Source organism: Cricetulus griseus, chromosome 3, assembly GCF_003668045.3.
Source record: "Cricetulus griseus strain 17A/GY chromosome 3, alternate assembly CriGri-PICRH-1.0, whole genome shotgun sequence".
NCBI lineage: Eukaryota > Metazoa > Chordata > Mammalia > Rodentia > Cricetidae > Cricetulus > Cricetulus griseus.
The window spans coordinates 80,661,977-80,683,825 of record NC_048596.1 but is presented as its reverse complement, the minus strand read 5'-3'; the positions used below and the strand labels follow the sequence as shown (position 1 = coordinate 80,683,825).

General features: G+C 44.3%; 1 protein-coding gene across 1 annotated transcript in view; it reads right to left on the bottom strand.

Moving 5' to 3' along the window:
• Dnah3 (dynein axonemal heavy chain 3) overlaps positions 1-21,849 on the bottom strand; it is a 163,945-nt gene that overhangs the window by 10,477 nt on the left and 131,619 nt on the right. Inside the window, exons 52-56 of the mRNA XM_035441306.1 lie at positions 17,837-19,978; positions 11,423-11,648; positions 8,099-8,343; positions 5,074-5,190; positions 12-166 (exon numbers count right to left, since the gene is read on the bottom strand). Of these exons, the coding sequence (XP_035297197.1) occupies positions 12-166; positions 5,074-5,190; positions 8,099-8,343; positions 11,423-11,648; positions 17,837-19,978 (2,885 nt within the window). The remainder of the gene's footprint in view (positions 1-11; positions 167-5,073; positions 5,191-8,098; positions 8,344-11,422; positions 11,649-17,836; positions 19,979-21,849) is intronic.

Here is a 21,849-nt window from a genome sequence, read left to right as displayed (position 1 = left end):
GCACCCTTTACCTGGTAGGTGCCATGGGGAGGGATGTAGTAAGCCTCTCCAGGAGCAATGAAATAGATATCTTTTTCAATTTCCTTACAGTAAAATGTGGACAGAAGGGACAGCAGGAGACGCCTGTCTTTGTCATCAGTCACTCTGCCTCCATAATTACATTCCCCTGCAAATAACAGACAGCAGAAGGAAGTTAGGTTGTCATGAACTTATGCGTTAGCTTTGAGCAGCAGTTTCTTCTAGTCAGGAAGCCCTATGGGAGCACAGGTGGTCCAAGGACATGGGGTTGCTGACACTGTACTCAGCATGGTTGGAAAAGCCTTTCATGTATTACGGTGGTTATCAAAAATAAGACACATATTCCCCATATCAAGAATTAGGAAAAGCCCAGCACTCAGGAGGCAGAGGCAGAGGCAGGTGGATCTCTGTGAGTTTGAGACCAGCCTGGTCTACAAGAGCCAGTCCCAGGACAGCCTCCAAAGCCACAGAGAAACCCTGTCTCGAAAAACAAAAAACAAAAAACAAAAACAAACAAACAAAAAAAGAATTTGGAAAAGAGTTTATCTGGAAGAAATTTATATAACCATCAAAAATTCTACCAAAGAACTATTCATGTTAAGGAATCTTCCAGACAGGTTTTTTCTTGAGTATTTAAATATGTATATTATGAAATGTAATTTAAACTTAAGACTTTGAAATGAGATAGTCATGAGTTCTAATTCCATCCTGACACTTTCCTGTGGTAATATTTTGTTTCTAATTTAACAAATAAAGCTTGCCTGAAGATCAGAAAAGCAAAGCATCCAAGTCTACAAAGGCTAAGAGCAAAGCGGGGGGGGGGGGGGGTGATCCTGTCCTCTGCATGACTGCAGACTGCAATGCTCTCCACCAAATCTCAGACCACACTGAGCTTATATTCCTTATTTTCCTTCTAGTGCTGGTATTAAAGACATGTCATCCCAAGCACTGGGATCAAAGGTGTGAGCTCTGTTTCTCTTTTAGACTGATTCACTCTCATGTAGCCCAGGGAGATCCATCTGCCTCTGTCTCCTGAGTACTGGGATTAAAGGTGTGGCTACCACTGCCTGTCCTCTATGGCTAACTAGTGGCTTAGGTGTGTGTGTGTGTGTGGCTAACTAGTGGTTTAACTCTGCATTCTGATCTTCAGGAAAGCTTTATTTGTTAGATCATAAACAAAATACCACCATAGCTTTTCTAAATAAGAAGCAGTGATAACTGCAGGACTCGGTTTATAAAGCTGTGGATAAGATGAGATGGCCCTTACAAATGGATAATTTAGAAAGATGGTATCTTCTACACATTCTCAATTCTAAGCACCTCCTCCTCCTCAACATCATTCTATGGGACCTGGATTTCTGTACTCAGATTTCTATAAAAATGAATTAGATAATTCACCAGGGGTGGTGGCACAGGCCTTTGATCCCAGAACTTGGGAGGCAGAAGCAGGAGCATTTCTGAGTTCAAGGCCAGCCTGGTCTACATTATGAATTCCAAGATAGTCAGGGGTATACAGAGAGACCGTGTCTCAAAAAAATAAACATTCACATATAAGGGAACCCAGATAGGTGGGCTTATTTCCAAGTTCAACCATTTCAGGAAAGAGAAGTTAGAATCAAGTTGAAGGGGAAGGTAAGTTGCCCAAGTTAGAAGAGCCTCAGTGCCTAGGAGGTGGTCCCAGACAGGTAGTGAGGGGACTAGATGCTCATACTGAGTAAGGTGAGTCCTACAAGAGCAGCTGCACTGTGAGCCAGACCATCTGGATCTTTTCTGCGCTCTACTAATGTCCCTAGGCCTTCATCAAAGTTCAGCTGGAACACACCACAGGCAGTTTCAGCCATAAGGAGGCCTATATCAACCCTGAAACTAGATACAGCAAGAAAAAGAAAGGGAGAGTGGTCTTTGAGCCAGGTAAGGTGACATAGGTTTTTTCACTTTGGAGGCTAAGGCAGGAAGATCACATGTTCAATGTCAGCCTATACTGCATAGCAAGATCCAGTCTCATTACAAACACCCCATTCTTCTCCAGCAAACAAACAAGAATAGCATCCTCCTGGTCCCATGTTCAGTGCTGGATGTATCTGTAATCATGGCACCAGGTGCCATCAGACATCTTCATCCGTGAATTTTCTTGCATGAGATACACTTATAGGCTCTGGGTTTTATGTTGATTAATGCATGTCCAGCTCTTTATAGCTACTTTTTTTTTTTTTTTTTTTTTTTTTTTAGTAAGTACACAGGCTCCTAGAAGGGTTAGGATGTACCTCAGTTCTCCTCTAAATTCTTTATTGTTCTTTTGACCGAACTTACCAAATTAAGAGCAGACGTCTTCAACCCATTTCTCTTAACTGTTTTGTTAATGAAACCTGTGTATTTAGCGAATATGGCTAGCAAATTCCAATGCTCACTCATATCTGGTGCCTGGAGATTACTCTTCTTTTTTTTCATACAGGCCCATAGGAAGGCTACCTTCTTCTGGGCTCCTTGGAATTGGGTAGAGTCAGATGACAAGTTCTTGAGCCTTAATTGCTAGTGTGACAACACAAGCATATTTATCAAGATGATAGCAAAAATGCTGGTAAAGCTTTTACTGGGTGCCCTATACAAAAGACTAACAGCAGAGACTTCTGTAGATGTACGTAGGAGTGAGCAAGAAGTAGACCTTTGATGGAATTCACCCTTGAGATTTGGGGACTGTTTCCCCAGATTAGCTAGGTTGCTTATGCTTAAGAGCACAGTTGGAAAGGGGCTGTCCCCCAAGCTGGCTGAAGCAGTGAAGGCAAGTTAATTTATGACCTCTGGGCAGTGTTCTACCAAAACCATCTTCCAGGACAATTCTACATCAATTCTACGGGTGAGGAGCCCTGGGATAGCCTTCCCTGCAAAGCCCACTTCTCTGAAAAAGTTCTTTTAACCAAACTAAGATCCACTGTTTTGTCTTAGGGGCACTGAGTTAAAGTCAAGGTAGCACTGTATTACTGAACCACTCTAATGAAGGGTTCTCAAGCTTTGCACTGTCATGTCAGACTGGACAGTTCTGTGATGGAGACTGTCCTATGGACATTATAGAATGTTTAGCAGCATCTCTGGCCTCTACTTACTGGATATGAGTAATATTTCCCCTTCATTGTGAAAAAACCAAAAACACCTCTAGATTTTGCCAAATAGCCAAAGAGGTATGGCAAAAATGCCCAGAGCGCAGTGTTACTTCTCTAAGCCTTGGTCTCCTTCACTGCAGGATGTGGTTACTGACATGGAGATTTCAGTTGGTGTAGTTGGAGCATAAGCATCAAGGGTGAGTTAGTACTTGGTGTGAGGATCTAGGCATGTGTGATCTTGAAGATGCCACAGACTTTCTAGTGAGCTATGTGTGGACCTTTGGCCATGTTACATCAGTTAATACAGCTTATTCTAGCTTCCCTCCTGGCCATGGGATTATATTCTTTGAGGACATCAAGCAAATTTTATACTTCTGATTTCTTCCATATTTCGGACTAGTATATACAGGGTGAACAGGGTACAAATTACTGAAGAATTGTTTTGATCCAAACAGCTTATTCGGTTCAAGACCCTATGTTGGAAATACTTGTCTCCCTCCCTCCCCTCCTCTCCTCTTTTCATTTGTAAATCCCCTACTGAGTCCTCACATCCAACTCTTCTTAAAGCTTCTAGAAGTTTTCCAGGATCAACGCCCCCCTCAAGATGTAATCATGGTATTGCCTTTCTGTTTTAGAAATGTTTATCTTTCTTAAAATTTTTACGAATTCTTTCTTTAAGTGCATGAATGTTCTGCCTGCATGGATGTCTATGCACCATTTGTATGCAGTGCCTGAGGAGGCCAGAAGAAGAGGGCATTAGATCCCTGGAACTGTATTACAGACAGGTGTTAGCCACCATGTGGGTGCTGGGAATCAAACCCTGGTTCTGTGGTGGCAAGGGTCCCTGGAAGCATCAAATGATCCATGTGAGGTAAGAAAGAAGTTAGCCAGTGCTGGTTTAAACTTCTGGAGTCTGACACCAAAGTCAGTTTTTTTTAGACATATTTAAATCCAGGACAGTTTTGGACAAAATTTCCTGGTAAGAATTATCCAAATCCTATGTGCACAATAAAGCTTTATGCATGAAAATTCTTGAAAAGTACATGTGACCTCTACCATGAAGATGGGTTCTATAGCTTAAGGGCCTAAGGTCTGGTATGGTCCCTGAGATAGTATAGAGGTCACCAGGCTATAAAATACATGTGTTATCTCCCCTACTGCCTGAGAAACAAATCTAAAGATAAAGGTCTGGGGAGGGAGAGTCTGGGATACATACTGGGGGATCTGGCTGAGGCCTTGCTCTACAGATGGCAAAGGTCACCAGGTCATTAACAGTATCCACTCCTAGCTTTCTGGGTGAAAAACAGGTATACATTTCCTCCATTGAGGAGACAAACCAGCTTGATTAACATTCCTGGTTTCCCCCAGTGCTTATCTTTGAGCACTGGTGCCCTTCACAGTACTGTGGAAAAACAGCCCCTCTTTTACATGTGCGTGTATGTGCACATATGTGTGAAGGCCAGAGGCCAACCTCAGGTATCATGCCTGCTCAGGCACTGTCCACCTTGTTTTATGAGGTGATGTCTCTCACTGGTCTGGCACTTGCCATTTCCACTAGGCTGCTGGCTAGCAAACTCTAACCATCTGTCTGTCTCTGCCTCTCTGGCATTGGGATTATAAGCACATGCCAAAGCACCAAACTTTTTAATGTGTGTTCTGGGTCTTTTTATGTGCAAACTCAGGTCTTCTTGTGTAGCAGGCACTTGATGGATCAGGCTATGTCTTCAGCCCCCAAACGTTTCTGTTAGTGTATTTAACACTGCATTGTCATTTGTTCATTTACATTCTCTACCCTCTCAGACTGAGCCACCTGACCATGGAAGCCTATATCTTAATTCTGGTTTTGTTTTTTATTGTACCCAACAAGACAACAAACATTAGCAAAAGATCAGTATTTTTTGAATGAATGAGGGAGGGTACCAGAAGATTAGGGCAGCAAAGCTCTGTCCATAAATACCTGTCAGGTAGGTCAGAGCTTCAAAGGGCACCTCCTTGTAATCATTGAGAAACATCTGGATCTGCCGCATGCTAATCCTCAGGTCAGACTCATTGAATTCATAGGGGATGTTCCAACCTGCAAGAGGCAGAGAAGAATTACAGGCTTTGGAGCTGAGAGTTCTTAATTTCCACTCAGAGACTGAGCACCTAAGGTAAGCATCATTGTGGATCAAGGACCTCTTTCAGCCCTGTGAGTAACCAGCACCCAGCCAACTATTTGCCTTGATTTATTGCCAACATGGCAGCCATTCTGCCCGAGAAAGCATCCATTCTAGAATCGGTTTCTTTATGGATCTCCCCGTTTGTGAAGGAAATGTTAACATCCTGGGATCTGTGAGACAGGATTTATTCAGCCTGCCTGGAAGACTGTGGTAAAGCACAGGCTTCCAAAAACAACATGGATAGCATAGCTGAGAGCAGGAGCTATGGCTGGGCGGCCAGTGGAGCTGGTCTGTAGACTTCTTCCTGCACTCATGGGAGAACTGCATGGCCAGTCTTACAGAAATTGTCACTGAACTTCTGGGGTTAATGATTTCACAGAGGAATCTTTTTTCAATTTTTAAAAGTTTTTATTTCATGTTTATGCGTGTTTTGCCTGTATGTATGTGCACCATGTGTGTGTTTGCAGAGTACAGGATTCTAGAGGTATTGGATCCCCTGGAACTGGAGTTACAGATTTGTGAGCCATCGTGAGGATGCTAGGAATTGAATTTGGGTCCTGTGCAAGAGGAACAAATGCTATGAAACATTGAACCATGTCTCCAGCCCCTTGCAAAGAAATTTAATTTCCTGCTAAACAATCATATTCAAATTAAAAATGTAACTTAACTCATATACTGGAAAAAGCATGATGGGATAGCTGGTTTTGAGACAAATCGTTGCATAGATTTCTGGAGTTCTGGTGTAAGGAGGAGGATGGGTTTGAAGGGGGAAGTAGGGGTGGAAGAGGGAGGGTGGGGTAGGAGAGGGAGAATAGGAGTGGGAAGAGGAGGATAGGGCTGTGAGGGAGAGGATGGGGTAGGAGGGGAGGATAAGAGTGGGAGGAGAGGGAGGGAGGGATGAAGAGCAAAGAGATTGGGACCAGGCTGGTGAAACCCACAGAAACAGCTGACCTGAACAAGGGGGAGCTCATGGACCCCAGACTGCTGTCTGGGAGGCCAGCATAGGACTCATCCAGACCCCTGAATGTGGATGTCAACGAGGAGGCCTCGGCACTCTATGGGGCCCCTGATAGTGGATCAGTATTTATCCCTGGTGTAAGAAGGGACTGGGAGCCCATCCCACATGGAGGATGCTCTCTCAGCCTGGACACATGGGGGAGGGCCTAGGCCCTGCCCAGGAAGATATAACAGACTTTGGGGAACCCCCCATGGAGGGCCTTACCCTTCCTGGGGAGCAGAGGGGGCATGAGGTGGGGGGCTGATGGGGGTTGGTGGAGAGGGGAGGGAGAAGGGAGAAGGAATTGACATGTGAAGCAGGCTTGTAAATAAAAGATATTTGACTCAAAAAAAAAGAGGGGGAGGAGAAGGGTAGGGGGAGGAGTAGGAGGGGGAGGTAGTAGGAGGGGTTGATGGGGTGGGAGGAGGATGGGGTGAGGCAGATAGTCGGGGTAGGAGGGGGAGGAGTGGAAAAGGGAGGATAGGGGCTGGAGGGCGAGGGGGATGATGGGGTAGGAGGGGAGTGGAAAGGGGGGATATGGGTTGGAGGGGAAGAGGGATTGTAGGGTAGGAGGGGGAGGAAAGGGGTGTGAAGAGATGCTGCATGAAAGGCGGGCCCAGGCTGTTCCCTCCCTTCCACTCTCAATGCACAGTCACAGGGCCTGTGGGGCTACCAGGGTTGGAGGAAGGGAATCACCCAGAGAATCCAGAGGAGTGGGTGGGACAGGACAGTAGGGGAAGGGAACTAACAAGAACAAAGCACGAGGCATGTGCATGGAGATGTCATAATGAGACCCATTATTTTCTGTGTATACTAACTTTAGAAATTACTTTTTTTAAAAAAGAAGGAAAGGAATGCAATAGCCAGAAAGAACCACCATGAGGACAGTTTCCCTCTGGATCGACCCCACAGTGGGTCCTTCCAAAGCTGTTCAGCAAGATCAAAAGCAGCCCATAGGCAAGACAGGTCATCCACCATGGAAGACAGGATGACAGCGGTTTGATAGTTTCTTAACAGGGTTGTTTAGTTACTCATTAGTTAGTTTCCATTGATAGATAAATGCATTATGATTTTTTAAAAAAGTACAAGCAAGTGCCCAGGTGTATTTCTTTCATAATTATGCACATGTAAAGACAGTTAACTTGTATGTTGTAGGTTCCCTGGTGACAACTCTCTGGGGAATGGTTATTATGCCTAAAGGAAGTATGTTCCACTCATTATCTACTTCACTATGTGGAGGTCCCCTAATTTTGGAATATCAATTTTGTGTGTGTTCATGTGTGTGCACGAGTGTGGAGCCAAGAGGTCAACCTTGGATGCTAGTCCTCAGATGCCAGCATCCATCTTACTTTTTTGAGATAGGGTCTCTTACTAGAACCTGGAGCCCCCTAGGTTGGCTGTCCAGCAGGCTCAGATCATGCAGTCCACCTCCCCAGCACAGAGAAAACAGATGCATGGCACATTGCTAGCTGTTTATGTAGACGCTGGGATAGAATTCAAGTCCTTGTGCTGCCATCTCCAAGCATCACTCATTTTTGTTTGTTTATTTCTTTTTTGCATCGACTTGGTTATCAGGTTGCCATATTTAGAGAAGAAAAAAAAAAGGGTATCAAGTGATAGCCCAGTAAAATAACAATTCATACTTAGCATAAATATTTGCTAAGTCATTCCTAGAGCATGTGAATTATCTTTCTGGCCACACCATCTCAGCTAAGTCATTCCTAGAGCATGTGAATTATCTTTCTGGCCACATCATCTCAGTGCAAACCTGTAGATTCTACCTGTGGTCCATCCCCAGGTCACTTGGATATGCTGTCATTTCTCACCTAGGGCTCCATAGTTCCTCCTCTCTTGGACAATGGCGTGGAAGAAGCAAAGTCCAAACAACAGTTTTTGCCACATAATTGGCTTTGAACAGCTGTGGAAGAACACAGGGTCTGAGACGGGGTCATTGAGGTAGGAACGCAGGAGGTTGGCCCTGAGCCCTTTTGGGGGCTCGTTGGTCATTTTGATCCCATTCTGGAGAATGCTAACAGGAAACTTCTCTGATGGATAGCTAGTTAGCCAGAGTCTGGAAATACAAAAATAACCCAGCTGTTCAGAGTAATGCAATAGGTTACATTGGTAAATAATAACAAAAATAATAGCTACCATTATTAACCATTATCACAAATGACAGAATGATAAATATTTTAGACTTGGTGGGCTCATATAGTGCCTGCTCAAATGAACTAGACATAGATAGTATATAAATAATCATGGGTGTTTTAAGTAAAACTTAATGTATAGACAGTGAAATTTGATTTTCACGTGTCATTAAAATTTTATTTTTTAGGTTTTTTTCAGATATTTAAAAATTAGATGGCAAGCCATATTAGAACTGCAACAGGTTGGATTTAGCTCACAAGTCAGTCTTATGACCTGGCTTAGAATAAGACAAACCTGACAATGGAGCGGAAAATGAGTTTAAAGCCTGTCTGGTTCTAATATTCAATCTATGAATGCAACTGCTATTTCCAGTTGATGAAAACTCCATGAAGTCCAGAAATACAGATTAGAGGAGTAAGCAATGGTGCTAGATAGCAAGCGGTATTTACAACAATAATTATTTTAAAACATCTCGCTATGTCTTATCTAGTGATTGAGCATGGGCCCAAGTGCCCAGGCATAGGAGTGACTTCCCTAATGCTATGCAGGCTACATGTTCTGGGCAGTTCCCTGTGAGTGGAGGCTTATAGGCCAATGTGATTGCTGGAGGAGTTGGTCCCATGACAGAACACTGCATCTGTGTCCACAGCTATGGACCCTCAGGACTGCAGTGCAGAACTAAGGTGTCTGTGCCAGGAGGTAATAGTGGGCATTCTAAGAGGTGACCCTGAGCCTGGGTTGGCTACAGAAGGGCACCCAGGCTCTGTACCTTCACTCCAGTTCCTGCAGTCCTGGGTTGGATCTCACACTCCTACAGGAAGCCCTCTGCTCTCTAGGTGGGCTGGAGAGCAAGGGCATGCACAGAGAATCTGCTGGTATGTGAGGTAGAGAAAGCCAGCGACATTGTAAACATGACTGAAAACTGTTCAAGCTGAGTGTAAAACTTCTGCCTCAAGGCCTGTGTCAGTTCTGCCAAGCTTGAATCTATAGGCAAGCCCATCTGAGTCACTACTCCCAGCATTGTGCCTCTGTGCTGAGCTCATCACTGAGGACAGGTCTTCCTGGGTGTTCCATGGCTAAGCCTGACTGGGCCCTCTGTATATGACAGTGGCTCTCAACCTGTAGGTTTCGACCCCTTTGAGGGTCACATATCTTGCATATAAGATATTTACATTATGATTCATAACAGTAATAAAATTACAGTTATGAAGTAGCCACGAAATATTTTTATGGTTGGGGTCACCACAACATGAGGAACTGTATTAAAAGGTCACAGCATTGCGAAGGTTGAGAACCACTGGTATATGAGCTTGTCGGGACACCTGGTTTAGTCTGTCTGCTGCTGGGCACTGAGGACTGTGTAAGGGGCTCTGTGCCAGTGAGTCTGAGGCTACACATAGCATGCATTCGGGACCTGCAGGTGGTCACTGGCCAGATGCCAGGCCTCCTTTTCTTGTTGTCCAGAACCATTCCTCTGCAGCCGTTGGTGGTGAAGCTCCTCATAGGAATTTCTGCCTATGTATATAAAACCATCTCCTCAACTGAATAATGCTGACTGCAAGGCTCTTATGTGTTGATGTCTGAACCACAAGTTTCCCCCCAGAAAATAAGCCTGCACTGTCCTCTCAGCGTAGTCTAGTGGTGGTTGGACTCATTCTGGTCTCTTCTTTCGATCTCCAATGATCATGCTGTTCTGTTCTCTCATTCTAGACCCTGTGGGATTGCTGGAGGCTTCCTAGGATTACCTTCCAGGTGTCAACTCTAATGGATGGTTGGCCTCTACACCACACAGCTCCAGGATTTTGCCTGGCCTGAAGAGTTCCTAGTTAAGCATTCTAGAGATAACTGGTTGGAGTGAAGACATGTTCACCATCTTCAGGATCCCAGGGAAGGAGTGTTGTGGGATGCTCCTCTGTGACCTTTTCACTATCCCCACCCCTTTAGTTATTGTTGGAGGGAGACAGGCCAGCTGGCTGGAGCTTGCTCAGAGCTTCTCATTTTCACCAAAATTAAGCAGGAAATTCTCTGGTAACTGTGGCCTCTCCTCTCCCAAACTGGCAGCACTCCTTTAACTCTTTCTGGCCTGTGATTTCAAATGCAGGGACCCCAACTGAGCTCCATAAAGGGTAGGGTCTTCAGGGTACAAAGTATTGTGCCATTATACCCAACATGAGGAAATACCTTGGTGAATACCACATCATGTAATTCTTTTTTGTTTGTTTTGAGATGGAGTCTCACTATATAGCTCTGGCTGACCTGGAATTCACTATGTAGACCAGGCTGTCCTGAAACTCCCACAGATACACCTGCCTCTTTCTCTCCAGTGCTGGGATTAAAGACCTGTGCCACCATGCCAGGCACACCATGTGATTCTTAAGCTGCAACATCCCCATAGCCTGCTCAGTGGTCTTTGTTTTGCAATCTCCATGGCCCAGGCATTTCATGTGCTCCCCTGGGAGAAGCCACTGTAGGTGAATTTGGGCCACACATAGAACAGGAGAGGATAAGAGTCAATCAGACTGGCCTGTGCTATGTCTGTAAGAAATTGTCTTGATTGATGATTGATATGGGAGCACCCCTTTCCACTGTGGGCTACTCCCAGGGGAGCTGGAAGCTAGGATATATAGAAAAGCTGACTGAGCATATGCCAGAGAGAACAAGCCAGTAAGCAATGGTCCTCCACATTCTCTGCTTCAGTTCTTGTCTTGATGTCTTCCTAGAGTTCCTGCCCTGGCTTTTCTCCATGGTGGATGGTTACCCAAAAATGTCAGCTGAAATAAAACTTTCCTGTCCAAGTTGCGTTTGTTCATGGTGTTTATGACAGCAACAGAAAAGCAAAGAATACTTGCCATCAAGACCAGTCTCCTATGAGCTGTCTTCGCTAGCTCAGAAGTTTCTCAAAGCAGGACTATCCCTCCCCCCTTTTTACTGTCAGCTACCAGAATGCTGTCTAGAGCTTGAGCTGGGTCCCAGGGCCTTGCCCAGATGGGGCAGCATCTCACCTGAACACTGGGTTGGTGTTCTCCGGGACAATAACCTCCTCACAGATCTTCTCCAGTGCAGGCATCCAACTTGTAGCCAGGTGGCAGTTCTGTAGAACCACCCAGCTCCCATCTTGGATGGCTCTATGGATCATTTTGGTAGCAATAGGGCCTTGGCCTTGGCCAAGGGAGATGGTCTGTATTTTGGTACCTCCCATGCCAACATCATCTGCAAACTTTAGCAGACCTGAGACCAGGAAGAAAGAGAAGTTTTTGAAAGAAGAGCCAGATAAGACCAGATTAATAGTTAGGATGCAAAAGGAGGGACACATTGACATTTTAGATTTAGAAATAAACTTATTAGCCTCTGTTAATTGCTAAATCAGTATCTTTCTTTATATCTCAGAGGCTTGCAAATGGAGCGGCAACTGACTGGCAACTGTTTGGCATTTTCTCTAAACTCATAGACTATTTGTTATTATTATTGTTGTTGTTGTTGTTGTTGTTACTACTATTATTATCATTCAGTGTTTCATGCTATGTAGTCCAGGCTAACTCAAACCTGTGATCCTTCTCCCTCAGCCTCCTAAGTTCTGAGATTACAAATATGCCCCATGAAGCCTGGCTCTAGCTTTGCACTCTTAAGGGACAGGAAGCTGGAACTGAGACTTATGTATAAAGTTAACATCCTCAATGGGCTGTGATTTCAGATTAAAAAAGGCAAAAATCTGGTTCCTAACTCATAGGAGCTATTGAACTGAAGCTGGAGTGGAAAAGTGAATAGATCTTCAGTGAGAGAAATCAAAACACCAAGTTCATTCTGCATAAGGACAAGGAACATGAATTCACAGTAGTCTTTAGCTGCAGAGTTCCTAGCTGAGAAATTTCGAATGAAACCAAATCCCTGGAGCACCAGTATCTACATGTGCAAACTTCTTCTATTTTGGGACACTGTTTTAAAAACATCATTCTTTATTGATTCTTTAAAAGTTTCACATCATGAACTCCAATCCCACTCACCTGCCAGTCCCTCCATCTCCACCCCTCACCCCTGCAGTATGTCCCCCGCAAATTAATTTAAAAATGAAACAAACAAAAACCCACCCTGTTCTGCCATCTTTCCAACACCTCTTCATTCATCATAGTGGCATCAGAAGCTACAGTTTGTCATGCAGTATACCCTTTTGTCCTATCAGCCCCACCCACAAAATTTTCATTGCAATGAGTCATGTGGGTCTGGTTCAAGGCCTCTGGCACACCGTCATTACCAAACCCCCTCTCGGATATTCTGTTGCTGCCCTGAGTCATAGAGATCCTGTGATTATTGTTTCGAAGTACAGTTCCTTTGCATGCAGGTCATAGATGGGACAAATGTTAGGGTGGGCCAACCCAAGGATCAGGATGTGGGTCTGGGTGGTAGCTGGACTGGTTGGTGTTGGCCCCTGGGACCACCCTCTCAGGCGAGGTGCAGAGCCAGCTCTCTTAGACCCATGCCATTGGGGCCAAGTCTCCCAAACCTGTGGTAAAGGGTGGGGCCATCTCTTTTGGGGACACTCTTAAAAACTCAATGAACTTTCCACAAAGTGACATAAATTTGGTTATGGAGAAGTTACTATAAAAGTATAAGCCACACTAGGAAGTCTATTGCTTATCATGATAAGAGACAGTCAGCACATAGAACCATCAGAATTAATACTCCAAGGATTAGGTATGGTCTCTGAAGTGGGCCAGATGATGCTCCCTCATCCCATACACTGAAGTGCCAATCTCAGTTTCTCAGCCAATGGGGAACTGAGGGGTCGGGGGAATATGATTAGGACTAGAAAAGCCCACCATTTTGTGGTTTTGTTTGTTTGTTTGTTTGTTTATGCTTAGTTTCTCCAGAAACAATAGAAAATATTTTTATTTTGCTACCCTGTACCTCCAGTACTTATAGTATGAAGCATTGTTTCTCACACTAGGTACAGCCAACAAAAGAAGAAGTGGACAGTAAGGTGTATGGGCAGTGGTTCTCTCAGGAGTCATGAGTATGTCTAGCACCCAGACTGTTGGTCTCTGCATACAGTTGCCTGCTGAAAGATCTGGGCTTCCTTCAAGAATTACTCCCCAAGCCAGGCATGGTGGTGTATGCATGTAATCCCAGCACTGGGACAGCTGAGATAGAACAAGTGTCAGCCTGGGCTGCATAGTGAGCTTGAGGTCAGCCTGGGCCACAGAGACTCCATCTTAAAAAAATGTTTCCAGGTCTGGGACAGAAAATGTTACATATGTGTCTAGAATGTATGGGAGTTCCAGAAGGCAAGAAGAATCATGATCTATTTGCCTTATTGGAAAAGTAGGCAGGCATGAAGGAACTCCCATAAGTCGCAGAGCGAATTTGAGCATCAGACACACAGAACAACTTAGAAAAAGAACCATGGCAGCAGTAACATTGAACACTACCACATCTGAAATGCGTAGTTACATTCTATATATTCACAATGGCACCAAAAAACAAACAAACAAACAATTCTTCCACTGATCTCATTGGAGGTTGTCAGGGCAGCGACTCAATGTCCAGACTGCTGGTAAAAGAACAGAAAGAATGGTGCATCTGTTTCACTTGCCTCGTTGAACTATATTCAGAGTAAACCTAAGAGTTGGCAGAGGGAAATTCTTCTCTAAGGAAGAGTCTCAGCTAATGGATGCAGAGGGAAGGAAAGAATTAAAATGTCACTGTGTTGCAGCCCCTAATGCAATAACACATGCTGGAAATGATTTTTAAAGTCTGCCAATGCCATTCAAGTCAGTGCTTCCCACCGTAGAATTATCCCAAATGCTTTATAAAACAGGATAGGATGCCTGGATTTTACCCTAAATATTCTAATCAAATTAGTCTAGGTCACACCAAGATTATTTTTAAAGCTCTTCATATAACTCAAGGGCAACCAAAATTGAGAGCCATTTCATGAGATGAAAGGATGATAGCAAACTTTATAAGGGAGGAGGTGATGGTTTGGACAGCTGGCTCCTATGGTCATGCCTGGCTCACAAATAGCTTGTGTAATCATGCCAGGCCCTCCAAATACATATATTTGGATATATGATACACATGAGTGTCTTGCCTGCATGTATGTATGTGTAGCACACGTGTGCCTGATATCTAAAGAAGTTAGAAGACATCAGATCCCATGGAACTGGAGTACAGATGGTTATCAACCACCATGTCAGTTCTGAGAACCAAACCCATGTCCTCTGCAAGAAGAGTAAATGCTCTTAATGGTGGAGTCATCTCTTTACCGCCACTACCAATAATTTCAATGAGGAAAGGGAAGACAACCAGACAGCAGGTACCAGCCTGTCCTCTACCTGCAAAACATCACCCACCAGACTCATTCAGCACCACTGTCATCATCAGATCATCCTTAGACCTCTGTCCTATTTTTCTGTTTTATTTTTCTTGGCTGTACTAGTTCTCTTTATAAAAATTGACACATAAAGGACTTTTGAGATAATTGGAGTCATCCTATAATGGATCTACACCACAGGCTAACACATAAACAGCCTAGTACCAGTAATGGATTACCTCTTTGGGAGTTATTGGTCAGTGAGGTCCCACAGACCCCCAAACACTACAGGCTGCCAATGCTACTGTGTACCCTCCAGAATTCGACATCAAGAACCCTATTTACTCGGGCTGGAGGGATGGCTCAGAGGTTAAGAGCACTGGCTGGTCTTCCAGAGGTCCTGAGTTCAATTCCCAGCAGCCACATGGTGGCTCACAACCATCCATTATGAGATCTGGTGCCCTCTTCTGGTGTGCAGATATACATGGAAGCAGAATGTTGCATACATAATAAATAAATAAAATCTTTTAAAAAAGAACCCTATTTCTCAAATCATCACCCACTTGAGTCACAAAACATGGGAAAATCAAGCTAGTACTTACCTGGAAGCTTCTTTCTTGCTGGCTAGCTTTAGTAGTGCTGGACAGTGGTATTTGTGATCCCTGGGGTGGTGGTGGTTAGTAACAATAATCTTACCCAGCTGTAAACTTTGCAAGGGTCAATACAGACTGGACTGACAAGGCAGGCCTATCGGGTCACAAGTGACACAAATATTATGGGAGTAACTAACTTAAAAAATGGGAACTTAAAAAACGGGATTTAAGTTCCACTCCACAAATAAAACCCATACCTTGCATCGTTATCAGGCTATGAAAAGATCATGGATTCTAAGGGAGAACCCATTACTATTATTTTTGCTAAATAGACACAGTATTAAACTGACTCTTAATGATTTATCATTACACCCATAGATGAGTGCATTTCTCAACTCTCATCAGAGAAACTTCCTTTTGAAGTAGATGGTGATTGACACAGAGACAACCAGTCAAAGAGCAGAGAATAAAAGACTGTAGAGTACTCACCCCTAAATGGAGATCTACATCACATCCCCTCCGTTCCAGGGTCAGGGACCATTTTGGAAGCAATGTCAGAAACGATTGTAAGAGCCAGAGGTGGTAGACGACTACAAGGAAATAGTGCTTTCTAGACATAGCAGGGCAGTGGCACACACGAACTCAAAAACAGTTGTTATGGCATGTACAAGAACTCTGCAAGCTCAAGCCAGATAAAATCTCAGCATGGAGAGTAGAGGTAGGCATGAAGTCTCACCCATAACTAGGGAGCCATTGACAACTAACTGGTAGTTTCTGGGAGAGAAAGAGTCAGTTTTCTTTATGAGTGTAGCCAGTAATAAGTCAATCCCTCTTTAATGAAAGGCCACACATCCAAGAGTATATGGAGGGCTCAAGTTGGACTTGATAGGTTTATTTAAAAAGAAAGATAAGGCACAAAGTTGGGTGAGTAGGTTCTGAGAGGAATAAATATTATCAAAACACATAGCATGAAATTCCCCAAAAAAAGGAAAGAAAAGAAGAAAGACTTAAGTGATGAAGGCAAAGATGTTAGAAAGGGATTGTGTTGTTCCTTGATGTGAATGTTTGGTCTCCATAGGAACCTGAAACCAACTCACTTCCCTCCTCTGTATTCCTTCCAGGGTCGGGTGTGCTAAGCTTTTCCTTTTCAAGGGCACATGCAAAACTCCCCAGCAAACATCTATTTTGTCACTTGCATCCTTTGTACTATTTCTTCATTCGGTAACAGAGAAAACAGGAGTGTGAAAATCTGACAGGAGAGAAAGCAGCTTAGTTCCTGTCAGCAGCCCGAACCGACCCACTTACAACAAATTGCTAACAGGAGTTCACTCTGAGGAGCTAAAGTGGGAAGATGGGCCTTAGACTCCACACCAGGCTTCTGGAACCTCAGCATGACTGACATCCTAGGCCATGACACCTTCTGTTGTAAGGAATGACCCATGCATGCACTGTAGGGAGTTGAACAGCATCCTTGGTCTCTTGATACAACATCCTGCATCTTAGCTCTTTCTAGACATAGCAGAAAAATGTCACCATACCTTGTCAAATGTGCCTGGGGGAAGTGAAATCCTATCCCTGTTGAATCACAATCTTATATCTTGCTGATTTTTAAAAACTATTTACAGTGTTACTATTCATTTTTTAAATTAAAGATGCAATAGAGAAAATAGTTCAAGATAAAGATGATGAATTCAGAGCTAATGTAATCCTGAGTTTGACCCTAAATTACATTAAAAATAAAATTGTCTGCCTCTCTGTCGTCACCCCCCCTTACCCTGGTGTGTGTGTGTGTGTGTGTGTGTGTGTGTGTGTGTGTGTGTACACAGAGGTCAGAGGACAACCAGAGGTTCACACTCCGCCCTGTTTCAGACTGTGTTGTTCACCAGTTTATTCTAGTCTAGTAAGCCTCTGAGCATTCTCCCATTTCTTCATTGGAGCACTGAATTACAGACACACAATGTACTGTCCAGCTTTACAACAGGTTCAATTCCTCATGCATGCCTGGCAAGTGCTCTAGCCACTGAGATATTTCCACAACCCACCCTTCATTGCATTTTAAGGAAAATTTAAGAGTTATTAACATTTAAGACTGGTTAAGTTTTCCATCCCTGGATTCTTTAAAGAATCAGATGATCTTTTCCTTGTCCTGGGTTCATATTCCCAGATGTCATGATTCCTGGGTGCTGAGGAGTGGCTATTTCCCTTAAGAGGGAAATGAAGTTTTCACTTGCCTTATTCAGTCTAATGCTTTGCTTGAGCCAGGCCTTGTGACAGATGTCTGTAATCCCAGTACTTTCAAGTCTAAGGCAGGAGGATTATTAGTTCAAGGCCAGCCTGGGCTAAATATTAAGACAAAAAAGGGACTGTGTATAGGGAGGAAGGAAAGAAGGAAGAAAAGAAGGGTGGGATACCACAGTTAGTTGTTTTTCAACTCAAGGCCAGCTAAGTTTGAGACACCTGCTGTCAACCACCACAGTTTGGGCATCCAGTATTTTTCATACATGTACTACCCTTACCTGCCATTGGGTCTGCACCTGGAGACAGTATGAAAATCAGTGGTGCACAACTACTGGAATCATTGTAGGATCCCTGGAGATCAAAGGTCGGGGCTTCGATGAATGTCTTTCCCATGTTTTCAATAATGAAGTCCTGAATAGCTGGGACCATCTTGTCAGGCCGCAAACACCGTAGGATCACCATCCTTTCCAGTGTTTGAAGGTACTTCCAAGGTGAAGGGAGTACCTCCTCTTGGGGCCAGGCTGAGTCATAGATTTTCTTCCATTCGGTAATATTTTCTACCATATCTTCCATCAAACCTTTCAGTTTAGGTAAGTAAGAGGCTCGAACAACTTCACCCCATGACTTCTCTGATAACCATTCAGGAGCTGGGTTGGGGAAGGGGTTATCCAGGGCCACACCTCCAGTTAGAAGGAAGTACCAAACCTCCTCGTTGATGGCCTTTTTTTCCTTCAAGAGGCCAATGGTCAGGAGGAGGGAGAAAAGTAGCTTGTCCTTCTCAAACAGGGAACGGCACACGTTGTTGTAGATGCTCAGGGTAAAATGTTCAATGATGTACTCGATGCGTAGATCCAGCTCGTCACTCTTGCTGCTGTTGGCTAGGGAAAGCACGTAGAGGTTGATGAACCATGTCAGAGAGTACTGGTACATAGGCTCGATATGGGCCAGGTCAGAGATACAGAAGAAGATGGTGGCAGAGTGAATAGCCACAGGCTTGTAGCCCAACCGGGTCTGATCAATTTGTGTTTCTGTCACGGAGGCTATTTTCTGCTTCTCAGAGATTTCCTCAGACAGCACTTTAGAAGAGGACAAAACCTTGATGGCAGTCTCATCTTCTAGGATGTTGCCCTCGGACAGGGAGAGGACCTCTAGAATCTTATCTTCAATTTCCTTTAGCTGCTTCTTATTCTCAGCACTTTCTAAAATCAACTCGTTCTTTTTCTCTTCTAGTTCTGGCTTCTCCTTGGCAGCCACAATACCAAGGAGCTGATCTTGGAGACCCAAGGGGGTGATCATGAAGTTGAGGAGACAGACTTTCACAGCAACTTCAGGGAGATAATGTGGATTCCTCAGGCGCGTGGTTATGTAGAACTTAAAATCCCTTGAGTATTCAATGATGTTTTCACCTAATCTCATATACTCAACACCTTGCTGTCTGAATGTTGCCTTGAGCAAGATGGGTTCAATGAAGGCATCCAGCTCTTCTCCAACGTTTTCCAGTAAAACAGGGGTGCCGAACTGCAAGGCGTTTTCCAGAGTCCTCACGTAGTTGGTATCAGAGAACTTGATGACAGACAGCTTGTTTGTTTTTTCCATGTTCTTCACCCACTTATTGGCCTGTCCCTGAGGGTCAATCATTAAAGGCCAACGTCTGGAGTTGGACACAATGATGCCATTGTCAACAGAGAAGGAGTCAACAGGAAGCCCAGCTATCTGCCAAGCACGGATTTTTATGGGATCCCCTAAGGTGTGGCTCAGGCTGAAGTCAGCAGAGCCTGGAATGACCTTCTCTTTACAGGTTTCCAACCATTCATTCTGGCATTGGGCCCGATAATCCACTGTGAAGGCACCCAGGTAAGCCACAGTCCCAGAGGACAACAACACATCCCCTGTCAGGTAATTATATCGGATTCCCAGCTGCCGGGCAGCTTCTGTCCATCTGTCCCTCTCTCCACCAAGACCACTGATGAGCTTCTCTGCCCTGACCAGCTTCTGGGAGCAGACATCAATATTTCCCTCCAGCATCTTTTTCTTGACATTCATCTCTTCAAACTCATCATTCAGAGCCTGGAGTCTGTCCTCCACCAGCTTCAGTTCTGCCCGTTTAAGGTTCAGCTTGTGCATCTGTATTTCCAGCTTCCCTTCAGCCTCCCTCAGTCGCTCCCTTTTGGGAGCCACCACCTTGGCCACTCGTTCATACACTTCCATGGCCCTCACCCACTTGCACAGGCCCTCACAGGCAGATGATACGTTTTTAATGACAGATGGCTGGAAATCAGGGTGATCAATGAACCTTTCCCGGATTCGCTTCATGATCACCGAGGGGATGTTGTCTTTGTCGTATGTCTTAAGACTTTCCAAGAACTTTAGATCTCCAAGGACCTTTCTTGACACTCCCCAGTAATCTTCTATCATCTTACCTGTTCATCATAGGAAACAACGTATTGAGACATTTTGGTTGAGATGTAAAATTCTACAGTAGCTGCTCATTAAATCCAGGGGGTGAGGATAGGGTGGGGATTCTAAGCTCCTTGTCAGGGAAACCCAGGAAATATCTTTCTCATCTGTACTTAGTTCCCTGGATTTGGGTCTTGAAGGATTTTTCCTTCAGTTCCTTCATAATCTCAAGTTCTTTCCCATGATCCCTTTGCCTATGCTATAAGTGACAACTAGTTGAGACCAGACCAGACGTCTTCATGCCCTGTTGACTGATCATCCATCCATCCATCCATCCATCCATCCATCCATCCATCCATCCATCCAAAGAGTCAATACGTGAGCCCAGGCTGGTCTTGAATTTGTTTGTAATCTTCCTGCCTCAGCCTACTGGGTGCTGGGATATGAGCTGGACGAATGTGACTTCTGATTCCTTCATCACTGGAGAGGATCAGAGAAGCCACACCCATGGGCCTATGTTTATTTCCAAGTTGGGGAGGCAGGTTGGGTAAAACATAGTTCTCCTGCAATGGACAGTGTGAGTAAGTAAGGAAGTAGTCTTGGAGAAGGAGCTTGCTGGCTTTACATCAGAACAGGAATCCTAAACACCCTTCCAGCCAACAGCTAACCAAGTGTTTTTCAATCCTACCCTGAGACCATGCTCCATTGGCTGACATGTTGGGAAAAAAGTTGAGAGCTTCTTTGATTTATAACATATACTAAGCTGGGACTCTTGACAAGAGCCATATTTGAGACATAATCTGGAGTATAATGTAACTATCCCTAAGTACAAACATAGCAAATATTTCCTGTGGAGGACTTGGTTTGCATTTGGGAAAATTATCTGCTCCATTTAAATTCAAGGTACTCAAAGCCAACTCAACTGCTCTATTGTTCCAAGGGCTTGGCGAATAATCCACACATTTTAATGATGGGTTCTGAGATGATAATTGGAGACCCCTGGTAAGCACTGGCATTTATAACCAGGACATGTTCTATCTCATTGGGTTTCAACCCAGCCTATACCTTAGAAGCACCTGGAGAACTTTAAAAAGTGCTTGGGTCCAGGTTACACCCAAGACTAATAAGACAAATGTCTTTAGAAGTGGGATATGGTTTTAGCATGCATTAAGCTCTCCTTGTGACTCTGTACCTCAGAAGCAGCTCTAAAGGCTTCTCCAGAGTCAACTTCTGATGCTGGGGAGACTGCCCAGTGGATAGAGTGCTTGCTAAATAAACAGAAAGATGAGTTCAGATCGTTGCCCTCATGCAAAATGTGGGCATGGCAGCAGGTGCCAGTAATCCTAATGCTGAAAGTATGGAGACAGGAAGATTCTGGGAACTCAGCGACCACCCAGTCCAGCCTAGTCAGCAAGCCCCAGGTTCAGTGAGAGACCTGGTCTCAAATAAGATGGAGAAAAAACAGCAGAGGGAAATACCTTAAGTTGGCTCTGGCTTTCACAAGTGCATACAAAAGAGAGTCCATTTGCATGCTGTGAGCACAGACACACACACACACACACACACACACACACACACACACACACAAAGTCCACTCCTGCTTTGCTGTTTCTTATAATTTATATCTTCTTCAAGCAAATATTGCCCTGAAGCCAGCCAGACAAGAAGGGATGCTAAGCAAAGGGAAGCTGGGCCCAAAAGTTGTCCAAGGAAGGGCTAGGGATTTCTAGCATTCAGAAGGAATGAAGGTTAGCAGGGTTCCTCCAGGACAGGACAGCTCAAAGTGCAGGCAGTTTTGAAAGTTCATGTACAGTTTTAAGGCACTACTTGTAACATACAATCCTACATTGGAAACTCCTTGCTCTCTTTTGAGAAAGTCTCATTATGTAGCCCA